The sequence below is a fragment of the Mustela lutreola genome, chromosome 6 (assembly GCF_030435805.1).
Source record: "Mustela lutreola isolate mMusLut2 chromosome 6, mMusLut2.pri, whole genome shotgun sequence".
In the NCBI taxonomy this organism is placed as follows: Eukaryota; Metazoa; Chordata; class Mammalia; order Carnivora; family Mustelidae; genus Mustela; species Mustela lutreola.
In genome coordinates this window covers 10457416-10475601 of record NC_081295.1, presented here as the reverse complement: position 1 = coordinate 10475601, position 18186 = coordinate 10457416, and the positions used below count along the sequence as shown (strand labels likewise).

At 42.5% G+C, this 18186-nt stretch overlaps 1 protein-coding gene across 10 annotated transcripts in view; it reads left to right on the top strand.

Annotated features, from left to right (window-relative positions):
• ARID1B (AT-rich interaction domain 1B) overlaps window positions 1-18186 on the top strand; it is a 439398-nt gene that overhangs the window by 45500 nt on the left and 375712 nt on the right. For all 10 annotated transcript variants that reach the window (XM_059176677.1, XM_059176681.1, XM_059176674.1 and 7 more), the window contains exon 2: window positions 4801-4995. In XM_059176677.1, the coding sequence (XP_059032660.1) occupies window positions 4801-4995 (195 nt within the window). The remainder of the gene's footprint in view (window positions 1-4800; window positions 4996-18186) is intronic.

Genomic DNA, 18186 nt, shown 5'->3' with positions numbered 1-18186 from the left:
TTTGGATCATCTTTTAAAAGAGTTGTTAGAGGGGTGCCTGGGTGGCTCAGTTGGTTGGGTTTCTGTCTATGGCTCAGGTCTTAGTCCCAGTCCTGGGGTCCAGCCCTTTGCTCAGCTAGGGGTCTGCTTCTCCCTCTGCCTGCTGCCCCTCCCTCTGCTCATGTTCTCGCTCTCTCTCTCTCTCAAATAAATAGATATCTTAATAAATAAATAAATAAATAAAGTGTTGTTGAGTTCTGAGGCCAGCCTTTGATAAACCTCTTTTACCTATAATCTAGCTTAACTGTGCCGCCTCAGTTGCCTCGAATTTATATTCAAGTGTACATTGAAAAAATACACATTGTTCCCCTTATTTCGTCTTCCTGGGAATGGAAAACCTTCTGAGGATTTGGGAGGAGGTAGGTAGCAGTGGCAGCTTCCCAAAAGGAAATCTAGGAAAGCATGTGTGCGACACGTGCGTGTGTGGTGACCGACTCACATATACGTGGACACACAAAAGTTTCTCTGAATTTGGGAGGAGTTGCAAGAGAGTCTTACCAAGAAATAAAATGCACGAGACACTGAGTAACTAAACCTACACAGCTGTGCTGAGCACTTTGGAAATGGGTGCTCCATGCCATGGCCTTCATAGCACCCAGCTTGTTCTACAGAATTGAAGCTCAGATGGCAGCACTTGTGGAGTGGCCCCCAGGGAGGACAAGCATGTCCGTCTGGAAGAACATATTTAGAGTTCTTGAGGACTGTTTTCATGGGGACAGTGTCTCTGAGACACTGTAAATTTTATGTAAGAGCAAAGATGATGGTACTTTCGAATAGATCAACTGACGGATAGCTGAGAAACACACAAAATCGTTTTGGGTTAGAAGTGAATATGATAAGAGACTTGGCTTTTAGGTTTTTTGGGATAGACTTAGATTTGCTTTGGCCTTTGGTTTCTCTAAAGAGGTAATAGCGAGAAGCTGGGGTTGAGATCCTGCCCTTGTACAGATTTAATGTTAAAAATAGCAAGTGCACACAGGATGAATTTGGGGTATGGATGAGTATTTAACACAAGGCCATAAAGAGAGGTTAAAATTAAATAATTTGCACTGTATAAGTATCTGTTTTCATATCTGAAGTCTCACTGAAAGGTATTAGATGCATTTTGAGAGGTACAGATAATTTGCGTATTTCATGGTTTTCATTTTCAGAACTCTCAGGGTTAGGCTAACATTTTTGACATGGGTGCAAATTAATTGAATTTTAAGTAGGACTGTGAGAGGTTATGGCAATGATGAGACAGATAGGAAACAATTTTAGTCACCGGTAAGATGAATTTGCTGTACTGTTATCTATGGCATTAAAATACAGACATTCCAATCATTTTTTCCATTTTAAATTTCTGCTTCAATTAAGCCAGTTTTGGTGGTACACTATTTGAAGTGAAATCAGTAGACCTTTCCTATGTCCTGGCTAATCCAGATTGAATGTGAAGATAGGGCTGCCTCAGAACTCCATATTCAAAATGTAGCTTGAAATCTGATTTACTCAGCCTCTCTGTTGACCATTCATTCATTCTGCGGATTCTGAGATCACCAGCTAAGCCTTGATTTTCACACTTCCGTAGAAAGTTTTATTTTATCTTTTGAAAGAAAGTGGGAAGATAATTACATTTTGCTTTTGTAAGGCATATGTTCTAATTTAAATCACTCTGGGGAAAACTTAATTCTTAATACTCGATTTTTGTTTTATGACAGTATATCAACATACATGTTTGTGTGTTGAATTGTGAGGTTAGCTCAGGTTGTGTAACATCAGTGTATCGTCTTTGTGAGTATAAGATTTCCCTGACTGTGAAAGTAACACATCTAAAATTCCATGAAATAGTGAATTTTGAGCAGAACTGTTTGGCTTACACATATTTTCATTCAGGTGAGATGGAGTTCCTGGCAAATCCCTCAGAATCCCTCAGAGCTGAGTTTCTCTTTTGGAAGGCTTTGGTAAAGCCCATCGCAGACCCATGAAGATGCTCCCTCCTCACAGTGCCTTGTGTGTCCTGTTAGGGTGTCTGCTATGTGCCTTTTTTTTTTAAAAAAAAGATTTTATTTATTTATTTGGCAGACAAAGATTACAAGTAGGCAGAGAGGCAGACAGAGAGAGAGGAGGAAGCAGGCTCCCTGCTGAGCAGAGAGCCCGATGCGGGGCTCGATCCCAGGACCCTGAGAACGAACATGACCTGAGCCAAAGGCAGAGGCTTTAACCCACTGAGCCACCCAGGCGCCCCTCCTGTGTGCGTTCTAATCTTTGTTCAGCCTGTCTCCTTCAGGGAATTGGTCATTTCTCCAGGACTGGCTGTTCATTTTTCTTCAGTGCCTGGCACACTGGCACACTGCACATACCAGCCTCGGGCTGGGGGATCAGAGGGAGGGAAGACCACCAGCTCTTGTAGCTTCCCCAGCTTGGGTTTTCGGTCCGTGCTCCTGGCTCACCTCTCCCCTCCCATTCATGTCTTAACGTTCCTCACCTTCTGACCACTGCTCTCCCCTCTGATGAGGCCTTCCTTGCCAAACCCAGTAATTCCCTTCTAGTCATGGAGAAAAGCTTTCACCCTCACCTCTTGGACACCTGGCTGGCATTTGGTACACCTCATTTGTTGCCACGCACGACTCCCTTCTTCTTCTTCTTCTTTTTTTTTTTTTTTTAAAGATTTTATTTATTTATTTGACACAGAGAGATCACAAGCAGGCAGAGAGGCAGGCAGAGAGAGAGAGAGAAGGAAGCAGGCTCCCGGCTGAGCAGGGAGCCCGATGCGGGACTCGATCCCAGGACCCTGAGATCATGACCCGAGCCGAAGTCAGTGGCCTAACCCACTGAGCCACCCAGGCGCCCCATGACTCCCTTCTTTTCCATGATTCTCTATCCTCTAGAATCTCTGTTTTCTGACTGTTCTTTTGGCTTCCTGTGGACTCCTCCTTTCCCTTCTCCCTAAAATGGTGATCTTCTTTACAATTTTGTCCTCTACGCATTGTTCTTATTTCATATATTCTTCCTAGATGAAGTTCTTGAGTTTTTATATTATCCAGTTTTTGGTGAACATTTTATTTTGTGCCAGGTGTACTATTTGACTTATGTCCTGGAGATACAAGAGTGAGTAAAAACAGAAGAATCACTGCCTCTCCAGGAGCATGTATCCTCTGTTTGCTGACTTTTCCCTATTTATCATTCTAGGTCAGCCCTTATTCCCCAAACTATAAACACATTGGGTCCCTTCCTTCTAGATGTTTTCGGCTGGATTCCCTATAGGAACCTCAGATTTCCTATGTAGAACTCTGAAGGCTCTCTGGCATGTGGGGGAGAGGGTAGAGCTGCTGCTTTCTCGGCATATCTGACTCAGTTGGTGTCTTACCATCTGTTGAGCCACCATTGACTCCTGCCTTCTTCCATCACTCGCTCAGTCTCTAAGTCGTGTTGCATTTGCACCACTACTTGCATCTGGGCTGGCTTTCTCCCATCAGGGCCGCCCGCCCTGCCTCCAGGCCACTGCTGGAGAGCAGGCTTTCCAAAAGCTGGATCCCACCGCAGCTCTCTGTTAAAAGCACCCAGTGGTTCACCCCGAGATGCAATCTGAAGCCTTTAAGATGGCGTGCGGGGCTCACCCGTGTGCTGGTTCTGCCTGCTTCAGCTCCTTCTCTGCTGATTCCTCCGTCCTTTGGATGTGAACTGCCTGTGTCCTCTCATGCCCTCCTACACAGCTCACCTCCCTTGAGCCTCTCTGCTTTATGCTGCTGCTCTGTTCCACTCTATGCCCACCTTGAGCCTGGTGCTTCCTCACTAGTTCTGCTAATTTTTAAGCCTTCTAATATATTACATAGAATCTGGCATACAGTAGGGATCAATATATGGTTTTGGAAGGAAGGCAGGCAGGCAGGCGGGAGGGATCTGTTGGATGAATGCTGCAGGCTTTTGTAACACTGCGGGGAGGAACTTCCCCCACCTCCGCTTTGCTCCTTTGAAACACCCAGGGCAAGAAAGTCCCAGCAGAGGCTCGAGTTCTGGCTCTCCTGAATGGCCTTGGCCCTGGGGCCCATGGGCTGACTCACCAAACCCAAAATAAAACTCAGATTCTAGTTTGGATCTGGTTATGTTTGGTAAGATACTGACATGGGGAAGGTGGATTGTGACTCAGAGTCTGGGTGCCTATTCATGCGCAGTAGTGATCTTTGAAAATTTTTACCCTAGACATTCTGTATTATCAGAAATCTACCCTTTCACTTTCTAATGTGCACTCAGATGCATTAATGTTTGATCAGGAGTTGCAGACTCAGGTCCACATTAAAGTAGTTGTTCTAAGAATACTTTGAAGTCAAAAAGCTTTGCTAACCACTCAGTACACTTTGTCTTTATTACTAGTAAGCTGAAAGTAGCTGGGTGAGAGAAATGAGGTTATCATGCTCATTTCTTATATATGTATTAGAATTTTAGATGTTTTCTCTCTGCAAACTCTTTCCTACTCTTGTTTACATAGGATCCCTCATAATTGTTAAAATCTTCCTTAAAGTAAACAGTAAATGTCTTGTATCTATCTAGGCTTTGTTCCTAACCGTTCTTCTTTTGCCAGCTTGTTATCGTTTTTTTTTTTTAATTAAATAATTGACTGATAGCATACTAGTTACAACATAATGATTTGATATTTGTATGTATTATGTATTTTTAGTATTGTCAAAAGTAAGGACAGTTGTGTTTTTAATGTATATGATAGTATAATAAAATTTCTGCCTTTGTAATAAATAATAATCTGTGTCTTTGTTTATTTCTTCCCAGGGCAGCCCAATGGATCCCATGGTGATGAAGAGACCTCAGTTGTACGGGATGGGCAGTAACCCTCATTCTCAGCCTCAGCAGAGCAGCCCTTACCCAGGAGGCTCCTACGGCCCCCCAGGCCCACAGCGGTATCCAATCAGCATCCAGGGTCGGACCCCCGGGGCCATGGGAGGAATGCAGTACCCACAGCAGCAGGTTTGTGCTGGTTAGAACCCCACCCCCCTTTAGTTTGGTGACGTTTTGTCTTTATTGCTTACGGTCTGCCTAAGATTGGTACTAAGAGAATTAGGGGCATTTCACTGATTTTCTTTTTTCTTTCCGTAGTTTTTTCAAGTAACCACACATCCAGTTTCCCTTTCTTTCAAAGAAGGAAAAGTGATGGGGCCCCTGGGTGGCTCAGTCGGTTAAGCTCCACTCAGGTCTTGATCTCAGGACGGTGACTGCTACCAGAGTTGGGCTCCATGCTGGGCAGGGAGCCTGCTTAAAGGAGGAGTGGGGTGGGGACTGAGGAGGGTGGTGTGCCTGGGTGGCTCAGTCCATTAAACACTGGGTTCTGGATTTCTGCTCGGGTCATGATCTCAGGGTCATGAGATGGAGCCCTACTCTGCCTGGGGTCCCAGCGGGGAGCCTACTTAAGATTCTCTCTCTCCCTGTCCCTCTGTTGCCCCCTGCCCACCCTTGCATGTATGCGTGCACGCACTTTCTCTTAAAAAAAAAAAAAAAAAGAAAGAAAAGAAAAGGAAAAGTGAGCTTCTTAGAAAAAAGTGGACGAAAATACCCGTTTGGTAGAGGGCTGCTACTGTGTTACTGGCTGTTAAAAGATAGGCAGTTTCAACATTTTGCGCCGAGTTATATACATCTAAGCCTCCTAAGTGAACTAGGCTTGCTAACATTTCTGATGCCAGACTGGCAGATTTTGAACTGTGAATAGACTTTGTCAGGTGAAGTTTTAATTATTTAAAGAATAAATAACCATGAAAATGGCATTGACTTTGAGAGAAGTTTTTTATTCTCCCAAAAAGTTATTTTGCATTTATTTCTTAACATATTAATTTCATAGAGAGCATTTGGTATATATCTGTTTTCTTAGATTTGGATGGGTTTTGTGTTTTTACTTAAAAAAGAGTTTTCTTCCTTTTAAAGACCCAGTATTTTTCTCCTTTTTCTCTGGAATCGAATAGTTGGAGTCACCTTACATGACCGTCTACCTTCTACCTATAGTAAACCTGGTCTCTTAGATACTGGAGAGTAGATCCTTGTTATGTTGGCCTGAGGAAGCATGAAATTAGGAAAAGACTAAATTAGGCTGAGACTCGTTAGGGTGTTTAGTCACTAGAAACACCAGAAAGCCTTACTTGTAAACCCCCACACCATGTCTGTCCCCTGGGGGTGCATTGGGGCTGGTGCTGGGTGCCTGTTACTCCCTCCAGATAGGTTCTTCCATAACGTTGCCAGGAACCTGTTCCAGGGTCTCATATACTTCCTCACTGGGAAATCTTCCCAGTGTTTGACCAAAAATCATCTGTGGGGGGAAAACCACTGAATCCGACTTTGGTTCTCTCTCAAGTAGATGTGGAGAATGATTCACTCTTACACGCTCCAGAGCTGTGTTCATGAAGTCGCATCTGAGCCTTTTCCTTTAAGACTGAATATTGTTTTTCCTCTTTATCTTTTGTCCCTCCTTTGGTGATAGTTTTATTTTAAGGTAGTTGTAGGGAAAGATAGAAGTAGCTCAGCCTTTGCGTCCTAGCTGTTGGTTCCTTAAACAGCTCTTGTTACTGTCAATAGTTCTTACTCTCCTTTATTAAATTGGCTGTCCAGAATTCTCTCAGTCACTTGCACACTTAATTGCTCTCTTAATTTTCTTCAACATGATTCCTTTTTTACAGCAATATTTTGCTGCCTAGAGTAAAACATCTTTAGCTGAGGTTACTAATTGTGAGGGGGGAATAATTTGTAGATGATTGAAAAGTAAGATGTGATTCTCTCTTCCTTCTTCTAGTCTTAATCTAATTTGCACTTAGTTGAGGGGAAGAAGGCCCAGGCCGCTGGCTGCCAAAATCCGAATTCTCCTCTGTAGCTGATTTCCTGATGGTTCTGTATGATAGCCTGGCCACAGGAAGAGAGTAGAGGCAGCAGAGAAGAAGTAGCAGGAGTAATGGAAAGAAGTAGATGCTAACCATGCCTTGTTTTTCTGCATCTTCTTTTTTTCCTGTTTTCCTGATTTCAGATTTGAAAGTCGTTTCGAAAGGTGGTGTTCATGGCAAGCTACCAGATGCTCCTTTATCTTTTTCTGTGATGAGTTCAAGTCTTATTATAAGGTTTCCACATTGGCATAGTTTGCAATCCCAAAGTAGAAATCCAATAAATGGAAAGAGTGTGTAAAGAATGATTTACCCAAGGGGCATCTGGAAGGTCCAGTCAGTTAAGCATCTGACTTTGGCTTGGGTTATGGTAGTTATCATCTCAGGGTTCTGGGATCAAGCCCCAGGTCAGGTTCCGTGCTCCACACAGAATCTGCTTGAGGATTCTCTCTCTCCATCTTCCTCTGGCCCTCTCCCTGCTTGTGCACATGCATGCTCGCTCTCTCTCAATTAAATAAATAAAGTCAGGACATGCTTACAAGACTGAGCCACCCACGTGCCCGAAAATAAAACTTTTTTTTTTTTTTAAGAAAAGGAATGGTTACTTAGGAATATTTTTTTCATTATTTGCTTCCCCACAAATATGAGGGTAAAAGTAGAGGACATACACAAATGCATACGGTAGTCTTAATTTTCTTTGGTTCTTGGTGGCTCTTACATAGTTCTGAAATCCAGTAACTCTTGGATTTATTTGAAGGGACAAAATGATGAAGATAACTCACCCAAGTATTTCAGCAAATTTTTAATTAAGATTTTAGATTAGGTATTTTACTGCTAACCAGAAGAAATGTCTAATTCTAATTAAGGACAGATCTTTTTGATAATGAAAGGAAAATAGTGTATCTGGCAAGAAACTGAATGCTATGGCAATAAAATGTCAACCTTTCATGTTGAGTTCATCATAATCGAGGGTTCTAAGGAATCTGTATTGCTTTTTCACCCATTCATTTAGTTATAATATAGTCTTAAAATATAGTATCTTGCTTTGATACCTAAAAGGCTGAAAATAGCTGTGAATGCATTTTTGAATGTAACAGTTTAAAGGGGACACAGATTATACTTTATAATACGAAGTTCATGTGATCAGTTAGGTGTAGACTAATCAATAGCCTAGAAATTGAAACAGAAAATAGTTAAGAAGGTTTTGGGTGAAGGTTAGTAGGGCACATTTACTTTATTAGGTTTAGCCTGTGCTTTTTTGGTGAGGAATTCTCAGTGAGTTGCTTTGTTTGTAAATTTTGGGTAATTATGAATTTATCCACACACAGGGTCCTGGCACAGTGATTGGCTACTGGTCCTATGTGTTTTCTCCAAGTATTAATGTAATAGGCTGAGCATTTCTATAATCATGTCTGCTAATGTTTCTCAGGGAAAAACTTGAAAGATAATGATGACATTGAGTTTTTATTGAGTGGACATCACCACCTACGCATGACTTCGCTTTGGATAGCCTCCAGAGCTTTCTGTGTTTGGTTTGTGAACCTCTAATGAGCTGAATCCGGTTCGTTTAATATTGCTCATATATTTCTGCAAAGGATTAAAATGCAGGAATTCAAGTTTGTAAATTGAGTTGCCCACTTACCAGCTGAGTGGTAAGTTGTCTTTGGCTCAGGGGTCACAGTTTGATTCCTGGCTAGCATTCCACTCCTGTGATAGGAATTTTAAATGAGCATTCTGGTAGAAAGGACTGCCATGCTTATGTGAAATTTAACATGGATAGTATCATTGCTTGCTTTTTGTTTCTGAGAGGAGGAAGTGGCCACTGGGTGTTTGATTTTACTGTTAACCTGCTGATTCTTGACTGGTATGGTGATAATTTTATTTTTGAAATATATTCATGACTGGATCTTCAGGTATGACATGATAATACTGCATCATTTTGGTGTTTATTAACTGGAACTAGAGTTGTGGTCTTTCATGTGCCGATTCTCCCACATCATCAGGTGCGTACATGGCTAAACAGATCAGTTTTGCACAGTGCTCTAAAAACTAGTCTGCTTGAGTTTTTATTGAGCTGAGAGGGGAAATGAATTTTCTATGCCTCTGTGGAGAATGTTCTGCCTCCAGGCTCCTGGAATTCAAACCTGGAGATGGTTAACAGAAGTATACTGGTTGATTTCATCTAATACAGAGCTACACAGAGGAAGTATAACCTTTAAGGTTACTAGACTCGGACCCTGAGTTTTGCAGATTTTTAAAAAACGTAGACATGAAGGTACCCTTTGCTGGATCAGGGATGTGGGTGAGCAGATGTTTTGTTTTACTTCTTTTGTCCTTTGTGATCATAAATGTATACATAGGCCTGTGCCGGGTTGCTTTAAAAAAATATTTTCATATGAAACAAACAGCACCCAGGGGAAAAAGGCTATAGAAGCAAAGGTATATTTATTTGTGTCAAGCACATTTCAATTACTGCATGTAGTGTGAGATTTTTTTCAAGTTATCAAGGGTTAGTGGGTTGATATTTTAATGGTCCTTACCTTGCTGCCTAAGTTTGTATAATCTAGTGCCTGTTGGCATTATAAAGCCAAGGAAAGGGAAAGAGGGCAAAGTGAGAGATTTAAGTTTATGAATGTTTTTAGAATGGAAAATCATGACTTTTTAGTTTTTACAAACACATCTGTATTGCAAAGACATTTACAACAATAAGAACATGCTATAACAGTAAGAATATAATCATTGTTTTGAAAGATGTTCTAGCAAAATTAAATAGAAATTAGTTATTTTTGTTGAGGTGATCCATCTGAACTTACCACTTAAACCCTAATTAAAGTTGAGGTTCTTTTGAAAAAGACTGTAGAAATCAATAGGTATTCTCATTTGTGTCTTTATCTTCTGCACCCTTTGGATATGTCTATTTTTGCTGCGTGTTTCTTGAGTAAAATATTTATTTCAGAACATAAGCATTTTATTTGGTACCATCTTAACAGCCAAAACACTTCTTCCAATGCAAATGTTTATTTTGGCAGCAGATGTTTCTCAAAGGAGACAAACATTACAATTGTTTGGCTAAAATAAATGTTTTCTTTGGGGTTACTGAGGCAGCCAAGCAAGTTCTAGGATTCCCACCTGTGTTACTTTATATTGTCAATCTATTCTGGTAACAAGTGTTTACTTTTAAAAATATAGTCAAAATTATGTCTTGATACAGTTTGAACAATGGCTCTGAAAAGTCATGATGAATGGGCGGGGGGGGGGGGATTGGTTAAAGACTTAATAATTCCAGAGTTTGGGGTTATGAAATGTTTGGACTCAGTCTCTGAATCCTAAATGTGAATTCAATAATCAAGGCTTAATTTTGGTTTTGCCTAAGAGGACCTTAGGCTTCCTATTTTTAAGGAGCCTAATGGGATGTGATAGGATGAGAAAGGAAGGCTTGACTTCATGGGGAAGGATGGGTGCCTAGTGTCCGTTTTAATTTTTTGATAGTTTATGTTCATCCAAAGACATACCCACCCACACCTGTGTGTGCACACGCTTGCTTGCAACAGGCTCGTATAAAACAGAACATTGTGTGACAGTGGTATCTTAGTGTAACAAAATCTATCTCAATATGCATATTAAATACATTAGGGTGTATTCTATGTGTGCAGAGATACCCGTATGTATATAAATGAACAAATACATGAATAAAATGAAGATAAACATTTTGGGCAGTAAAATAATGACTGCTGAGAGACTTCTTTTACTGTGGTGTTTGCAGTATTTTTAAATAGGCATGTTCTGTACTAAGGGACTTGGAGCCAAGCTGCTTTGCTTGTACACCTGAAATGTTTGGAGTCCTTTCAGTGGATCGCAGATTTGTATAAATAATGGTCTTTTGTTGGCCACATTTTGTCTTGATTTCCTCAGTTGTTCTTCATCAGTGAACATGAAGGTATTTAAGGTTTACCAACAAAATACATTTATACCTCCTATTTCTGCTTCCAAGTAGATAGCAGATGCTACTTACTGTCTTTGATGCCAAAGTTCCCTGTAGATGGAGTTTTGTACCAAGAGAATATTTTTGAAAAGATTTGTAGATATGATAATTTTTATTTGCTCCTTAAAATGTAAATTTCTGGAATACTTAACTGGTTGTATTTACTTTTTATATTGTAGTTGAATTGAAGCATATTTTGAAGGATTCAGTGAGACATTCTTAGTAAAGGAGGATTTGAAGAGATCACATTTCAAGTTAAATAGAAATTTTTAAATCATTAGCCTTTTTCCTAAAAATGAGCAAAGACAGGTTTCATCCTTGAAATTTTAATGAGAAAATGTGAGATGATTTCTCTTGTAGTTTGGATAGCTGCTTTTACATTAGAAAGTTTATACTATGTGTGTTTTTATCTGAACATCTACATTGTTCTAGATAGTCTAAAGATTATATGTGGTATACAGTGCCTGCTCTCTGCTTGTAGTTTATACTGTTTTGTCACTCACATATGAGTTCTATGTATTTTACATTCATGGACTTTCAACTAAAATATCTCTTGAGCTTTTCTAGTATGTTTTTGTTTTTGAGATGTAAATCTTAAGCATATGTTTTAGGGAGTATTAGAATAGCTTGAGTATATTTTAAATAAATTTGGTTTATTTGCTTTTCTAAATAAAGAAACATTAAATGTGGTATTTATGTTAAAATTTAAACAATTCAAATTAAGCTCATGGGTGATACCAGTAAAACCAACCAACCACATTATTTCAGTGCGCCCTGAAATACAACCAGCTCCAGAAATAGCTGAACGACAACAAAAATCCCAGAAGACAAATGGACAGTTACAGTGACTAAGTGGCATATTTTAGGCTGGTAGTTCTCAAGCTTGCTGAATGTTAGAATCTCCCAGGTTGCTTTAAGCACTCCGGGTTCAGATGCTCATATCAAGGACATCCGAATGTTAAGGCCCCCTTCTGTCTTTTTCTGAGCGCCACTGGTGACACCCCCATGCAGCCAGGGTTGACAAGCAGGTGTCGGAGGCACACCGGTAGGTAAGGACCCCAGAGCAGGTTTTGGGCCAGCAGCATTGCCATCCTTCAGGGGAGCTTGTTCTCAGGCTCTGCCCAGTGAGTCAGGAGCTTAGCACTGCCCCGAAGGGATGAAATGCGCCCAGAATCAGGAGTTGGGACAGTGCAGTTCTCGCTGATTAATGCCTGTAGCCTGTGTGGGATGTTTGATAAATCAGGACCTCACCCTGCTCATCTACCAAATGAGGGGCTTGGACTACAGGATCTCCCAGCTTGGATGCTCCTTTTAAAATAATAGTCGGTTAATGTTTTTTTCATTTTAGTTTTAAGTTTCAGAGTCTTATGACTTCAGATACCATCTTCTGAAATTTATGGCTTGACACTTGATGGGTTGTGGTAATATCACTACGAACACATTCTTTAAAACTTTTTCCAGAGGGGAAAGAGCTCTTTCTTCCTTAAAGATGGGCAGATTTGTTACAATCAGTGCGACCAGTTATTTACTTTTAATGTACCTTTCTTTTTTTAAAGATTTTATTTTTGAGAGCAAGCACAGAGAGAGAGTTCAAGTGGAGGTGGGAGCTAGGGGCAGAGGGAGAGAGAGAAGCAGATTCCCCGAGGAGTAGGGAACCCGGCAGGGATTGACCTGAGCTCAGGCAGTTAGCCACCTGGGCCACCCAGGCACCCCTAATTTTATTATTTTTAAATTGACAGTTCCTCAGATAACTTCATTCTTTTGAATACCTGTTTTATGCTGGGTATGTAGAATGTTCTCTATCCTTTTTAATATGTAGAAAATCATAATGTTGAGATGCTAATAACTTTATTTGGAGTCAGAAAAGGAAGCAAAGAGAGACCCAATAATTACTTACTCAGTTAACAGATGACTAGTTTCTAAGTAGTTCTGAAAATAAGTATGTACTTTACAACGTTAGGATAAACTATGTACACTGAATTCTGAATAGAAATAAGGACTTTCAAGACTTATCTTCTGTGCTTTAACTTTCACTCCTCTTTAACTTCCATGACAGTGGATTTGATGACTGTATCTTTGTCTCTCTTTTTTTAAAATTTTATGTATTTTTTAAAGGTTTTATTTATTTATTTGACAGATCACAAGTTGACAGAGAGGCAGGCAGAGAGAGAGGAGGAAGCAGGCTCCCTGCCAAGCAGAGAGCCCGATGTGGGGCTCGATCCCAGGACCCTGGGATCATGACCTGAGCCAAAGGCAGAGGCTTAACCCAATGAGCCACCCAGGGGCCCCTGTATCTTTGTCTCTTAAAACAGGTTTTTTTCTGGCCACCTGGGTGGCTTGATCAGTTAAGTGTTGGCCTTCAGCTCAGGTCGTGATCTCAGGGTCCTGGGATTGAGCCCCACATTGGGCTCCCAGCTCAATGGGGAGTCTGCTTCTCCCTCTTCCCCACTCATGTATGCTTGTGCTCCCTCTCTTTCCCTCAAATAAATAAAACTGTTTCTAAAAAAAGTTTTTTTTTCAAGGGCAAAGTAAGTTTTTTTCTTTCATGTTAGTAGCCAAAAGTGAAATTCTTATTGTTCAAAAGTTCTTTATAACAGTTTGATTATTTTTCTACACAACATATTTACAAAGGCCATTTTTACTTTTCACTTTGGAGAATAACATTAAAAATTAAATCTGTAGTTGCGAATGAAATTAGGAAAAAACAAACAAACAAACACTTTAGCCAAGAAGGAGAAGAGAAAGAAGGTGGGCGAGAGCATGAGGGGAAGAAGGGAAGCACAAGGCGACAAATAGGAAAAACGTGGCAGCCTTGCTTCTCAAAGAGTCGCTGTGCCGATGCCTCCCTGGCTCGGGATTTGCTCAGCCCGGCTTCCTAGGCCTCAGGAGTAACTCCCCGTGTGCGATCAGGTGTTAGAAATTTCCTGAAAATTCTGGAGCTGAGACATGAGTGTGGTTAGAGTATATGTATAAAGCAAACATCCCTTGCCTCCTAACTTAGCCCCAAACCAAAACTTAGCAATGGTCTGCGACAGCCAGTTACCCAGCTTCCTATCTCCTGTGAAGAAGAAAACAGACTGTATCCTGAAGAAGTAACCAAACTAGTCTCTCTGTTGGTATTGATCATCAAGAAGGTACTTATTTCTTTTTTAACAACTACCGAATAAACCAGTGGAATTAACCTCTCAGGGTTAGTCAAAGGCAAGGATCCAGGTCAATTTCTATAGACCATCCAACATTCAAAAACAGAAAGTGAGACTAATATAAATAGCAAAACCTGAGAGCATTGAATTAAAATGCAAAGGGATCATTGCTGAGATAATTAAATTTCACTTAATGGACCTGAGACTGAGAAAAACTAGCCCCACCTGGATAGTTATAGACAGCCCCGAGGAGGGCTAGGGAGAGATGTCCGATGGGAAAGGAACTCTAATCAGAGTTGCATCCCAGAAAAGACAGCTGAACAGGGACAGTTTCCCAGCATGGCCTGTAAGGACTACGTGTCCCTTCATAGTATCATTGTTACCGTTGCTTGCAGGGAAAGCTGGGGAAAAGGGAAGTGTCACAGCACTTGTTGACCAGTGGGCTGTATGACCGCAGAATACGTCTTTGAGAGGGGCACCCTAAAAGAAGACTTCCTTTCATTTAATTAGTGTATTACCTTTAAATTTCATGAGATTGATATCTCAATAATCTAGATACCTTACGCATTTTACATCCTTGGAAGTTTTCCTCAGTGTTTTGGGCTTCAAAGAAAAGTAAGACTTTCCTTCTCTCCTTCGTGCTTGTAAGTCCCGTGCCCTTAGTCAGAGGTCTTGGAGATGAGAAGATCTTCTCCCCCGAGTAGCTGGCCAAATTTTGATACCCAGGAGAAGAGAAAAGACGAGAAGTCCTTTCAGGTGCACTGGGCTTCAAGGGAGACACCTTCTCCATTGGTGTCTCTGAGTTCTTTCCTGGTTTTCTTCGTTGTTGGTTTCAAACATCAAGGATGAAAGGAGTGATAACCTGGTGACCTCATTGGCCCTAAGTCTTCGTATCATCAGGTCTGTCGCACCATCCTTGGAGTAATTTCCCAAACCATAGTTCAAAGCCAGTTTACCCCATGTATGCATGGGGTCACGAGGGTAGTCAATGCAGAGTGGAGAATGAGGCAGAGGGTTCCAGGAAGGACTCCACTGCCTGCCGGGGACTCGGCCACTGCTGCCCAGAGCCACGGAAGCTGGGGCCGAAGCAGCATGCAGTGCGCTCACTTGCAGGTGAGCGGCAGCTGTGGTCGGTCCGACTGACAGAACTGAAGCCACCTCACCGCGTCCTGGCTGCGAGGGAGGCCGTGAATTTGAGTTCTCGGTTGTGGGAGGCAGAGCTGGTTGGGTCCTAAGTCTGTAGAGAATACAGAATTACTCCTGACGGTTCCAGAGTTTCCCGTGTGTGACAGGGTCCCTCCTCAGACAGTCTTCCTGTTGCTGTAGGCGGCGTCTCTGTCGGGCTGGCCCGGGCCGCCCCTCCCAGACCTCCTCTTCTCAATCTCCCAGTTGGTTGGAGAATCCCATAGCTCCTCAGAATAGCTCAGAAACGGCGTCTTTTCACCACCTCGATGGCTCCCCCCGGGCTAAAACCCCACATAGCAGCTCCCATCACCTCCGTGGACCCCTGACTTCTGCTGCCCCACAGTCCGTTCTTAGCAGGGCGACCAGAAAGGTCCTTTGAGAAGGTGTAAGCAAACTGTGGCACTCCTCCGTGACCCCTCAGAGTCCCTGAGGCCCCCCTTCCTCTTCGTCCCCGTGCCCAGCCCTTCCTTCTGCCTGGAAGGCTCTCAGCTGGGTCTCTGTCGGGCTTGCCCTCTTCTTCTAAGTGTCTGTTAAATGTTGCTTTGACTTGCTCAGATGGACTTGGGTAAAACTGCACACCCCTCTGGTCCCGTGCCCTGTTCTGTTCCCTGCATGGCCCTTACCACCTGAGGGGCGCTTGTTGGGTCACGGTTGCTCTCATCGGGGCACAAGCTGTAGACCGCAGGGACCTGGTTTGGTCCGCCTGTGGCCCCCCATCTAGGACAGTACCTGGCACTTCCTGGACATTTCCCAGCCAATGAAGGGAAGAATCTGCAGAATTGGGGACTCTGGCCTGGGAACTCTCTGGAGTCCGGTGCTGAAAGGTCCAAGTGCGTTCGGGTTGTATCTGGCACCGTGCTTGGCTGAGAGGGACACTCGAGTTTCCACCGGGGCTTGCTCCATTTCCGGCTGGACTGTCAGTGCCCAGCTTCTCGCTGAGCTGGTGGGAGACCCGCTGACGGCTCCTGGGCTGTCCTTGGCTCTGCTGTTAGAGTCCTGAGCAGTTTCTGGTATCTGAGAGGTTGTTACTGCATGGTGGTTCTCTGTTGTTGCTTCTCTGCCGTGCTAGGGGCCTGTGGTCTTCTCTCCAGTACTAACCCTCTGGAGTAAACTGGAGGCAGCTGCTACTTTGCGTCATGGCTGGTAATGTTCCTCTGAGTTCTCTTGCATGGAGCGCAATACTTAGTAGTAGGGGTAAGCGAGCAAAGGTTTCTAGATCATAGCTGAATCAGATTTGGCCCAAGTGTGTTACAGGCTCAGATTTTCGTGCTTCCTAATGGCGGCCATTTGACAGTGCTTATGGAGGAAAAGTCCCCCAGTGAGTTAGGATGCCCTTCATGGAAAACAGACATTTTTCCAGTAGGGATTTACTGCTGGAGGAAGAGAATTCCTGCACAGTGGAGGCCGCACTGTGCCGTGCATGGCGGGAGTACAGAGGCTGTGAAAGGGACTTAAAGCCCTCGGTGGTAGTAGTTTACATCCAGGCTTATACAGGAATTCCGTAAAAGCCTGGGATTTGTGGGGGAAAAACCCTTCAGTGTGATGTTGCTGTTCTCTGTAAGTGAAACTGATAAGCTGAACCCACTATTCTTAGCAGACGTGGTTTTCATGTGCTTTCTGGAGTGAGAGCGCTTCTGACAAGCTTAGCTTTTAGAAGAGGGAGGTGTGTTCTAGACGGAGATTTGGGACTGTTATCCTTGGCCTACACAGCGCTGTTGCTTGTTTCCAGAAGCAGAGGTTGTGGCCACACCCAGAATGCAAGTTACACCTAGAAGTAAAGAAATGCAGTTTAGTCCAAATTTTACAAAATTACCTCTGTGTGCTTTATTTCAGTTGAGGGTGTATGATAGGTAAATAATTCACTTTTCAGGAAGCACGAGAACATAGTGCCTCCCTACGTGTGTGACCTCAGTCACCTTTTCCTCCGCATTGTCATCATCACTGTCTTCCTGGGCTCGGTTTCTTATTTCTAAGATACGAGAGGTTGTCACCAGATGCCTGTAATGACAACAGTCCCTGTGCCAGGTGTCACACGAGGTCCTTCCATGTGTGTGCTCTCACGTAACCCTGGCCGAGCTTCTGTTTATCTCTACTTTCTGAATAATAATAAGAGCTAATATTTATTAAGGGCTTACTCTGTCTGGCTGTTTTACTTGCTTTACTTGGATTAACATAGTCCTCACGATGGCCTCATGGGGCAGGTGGTGTAATCCTCAGTTTATAGATGAGGAAACTGGTCATTTGACAGTGGTTGTTCAAATTTATGTGCTCATTCTGTGGTGTAGCAAGAATTTCAGATCCTTAACACTTTAATGCTGGGCCCACGCCAGCATAAATTTTATGATTCTGGTAAAACTGGAGTGCTTCTCATCACTGAAATAGAATTTATTTGGATTTTTGCATGGTAAGACTGATTATAGTTAAGGTAGCCTACTTTTGACATTGAATGTTAGTTTCCTTAGCTTTGTTGAAAATGGAATGTTACCTATGAGGTCTATCACACTTAGAGTCAGGAGTTTTTTTTAATTGAGGTTAAAGTAAACATTTTAAAGTGTATGGTTCAGTGACATTTAGTACAATTCACAGTGCTGTGCAACCACCATCTTTATCTAGTCCAGAACATCTCCTTCACCCCAGATGACACTCTGGTGTGTATTAAAGACTCACTTTCTGGGGTGCCTGGGTGGCTCAGTGGGTTAAGCCGCTGCCTTCGGCTCAGGTCATGATCTCAGGGTCCTGGGATCGAGTCCCACATCGGACGCTCTGCTCAGCCGGGAGCCTGCTTCCCTCTCTCTCTCTCTCTCTGCCTGCCTCTCCATCTACTTGTGATCTCTCTCTGTCACATGAATAAATAAAATCTTTAAAAAAAAAAAAAAAAGACTCACTTTCGGTTTCCTCCTAGCCCCTAACCCCTGGCAACCACTAGTCTGCTTTTCTATGGATCTTCCTATTCTGGATATTTCATATAAATGGGATCCTGTAATATGTGACC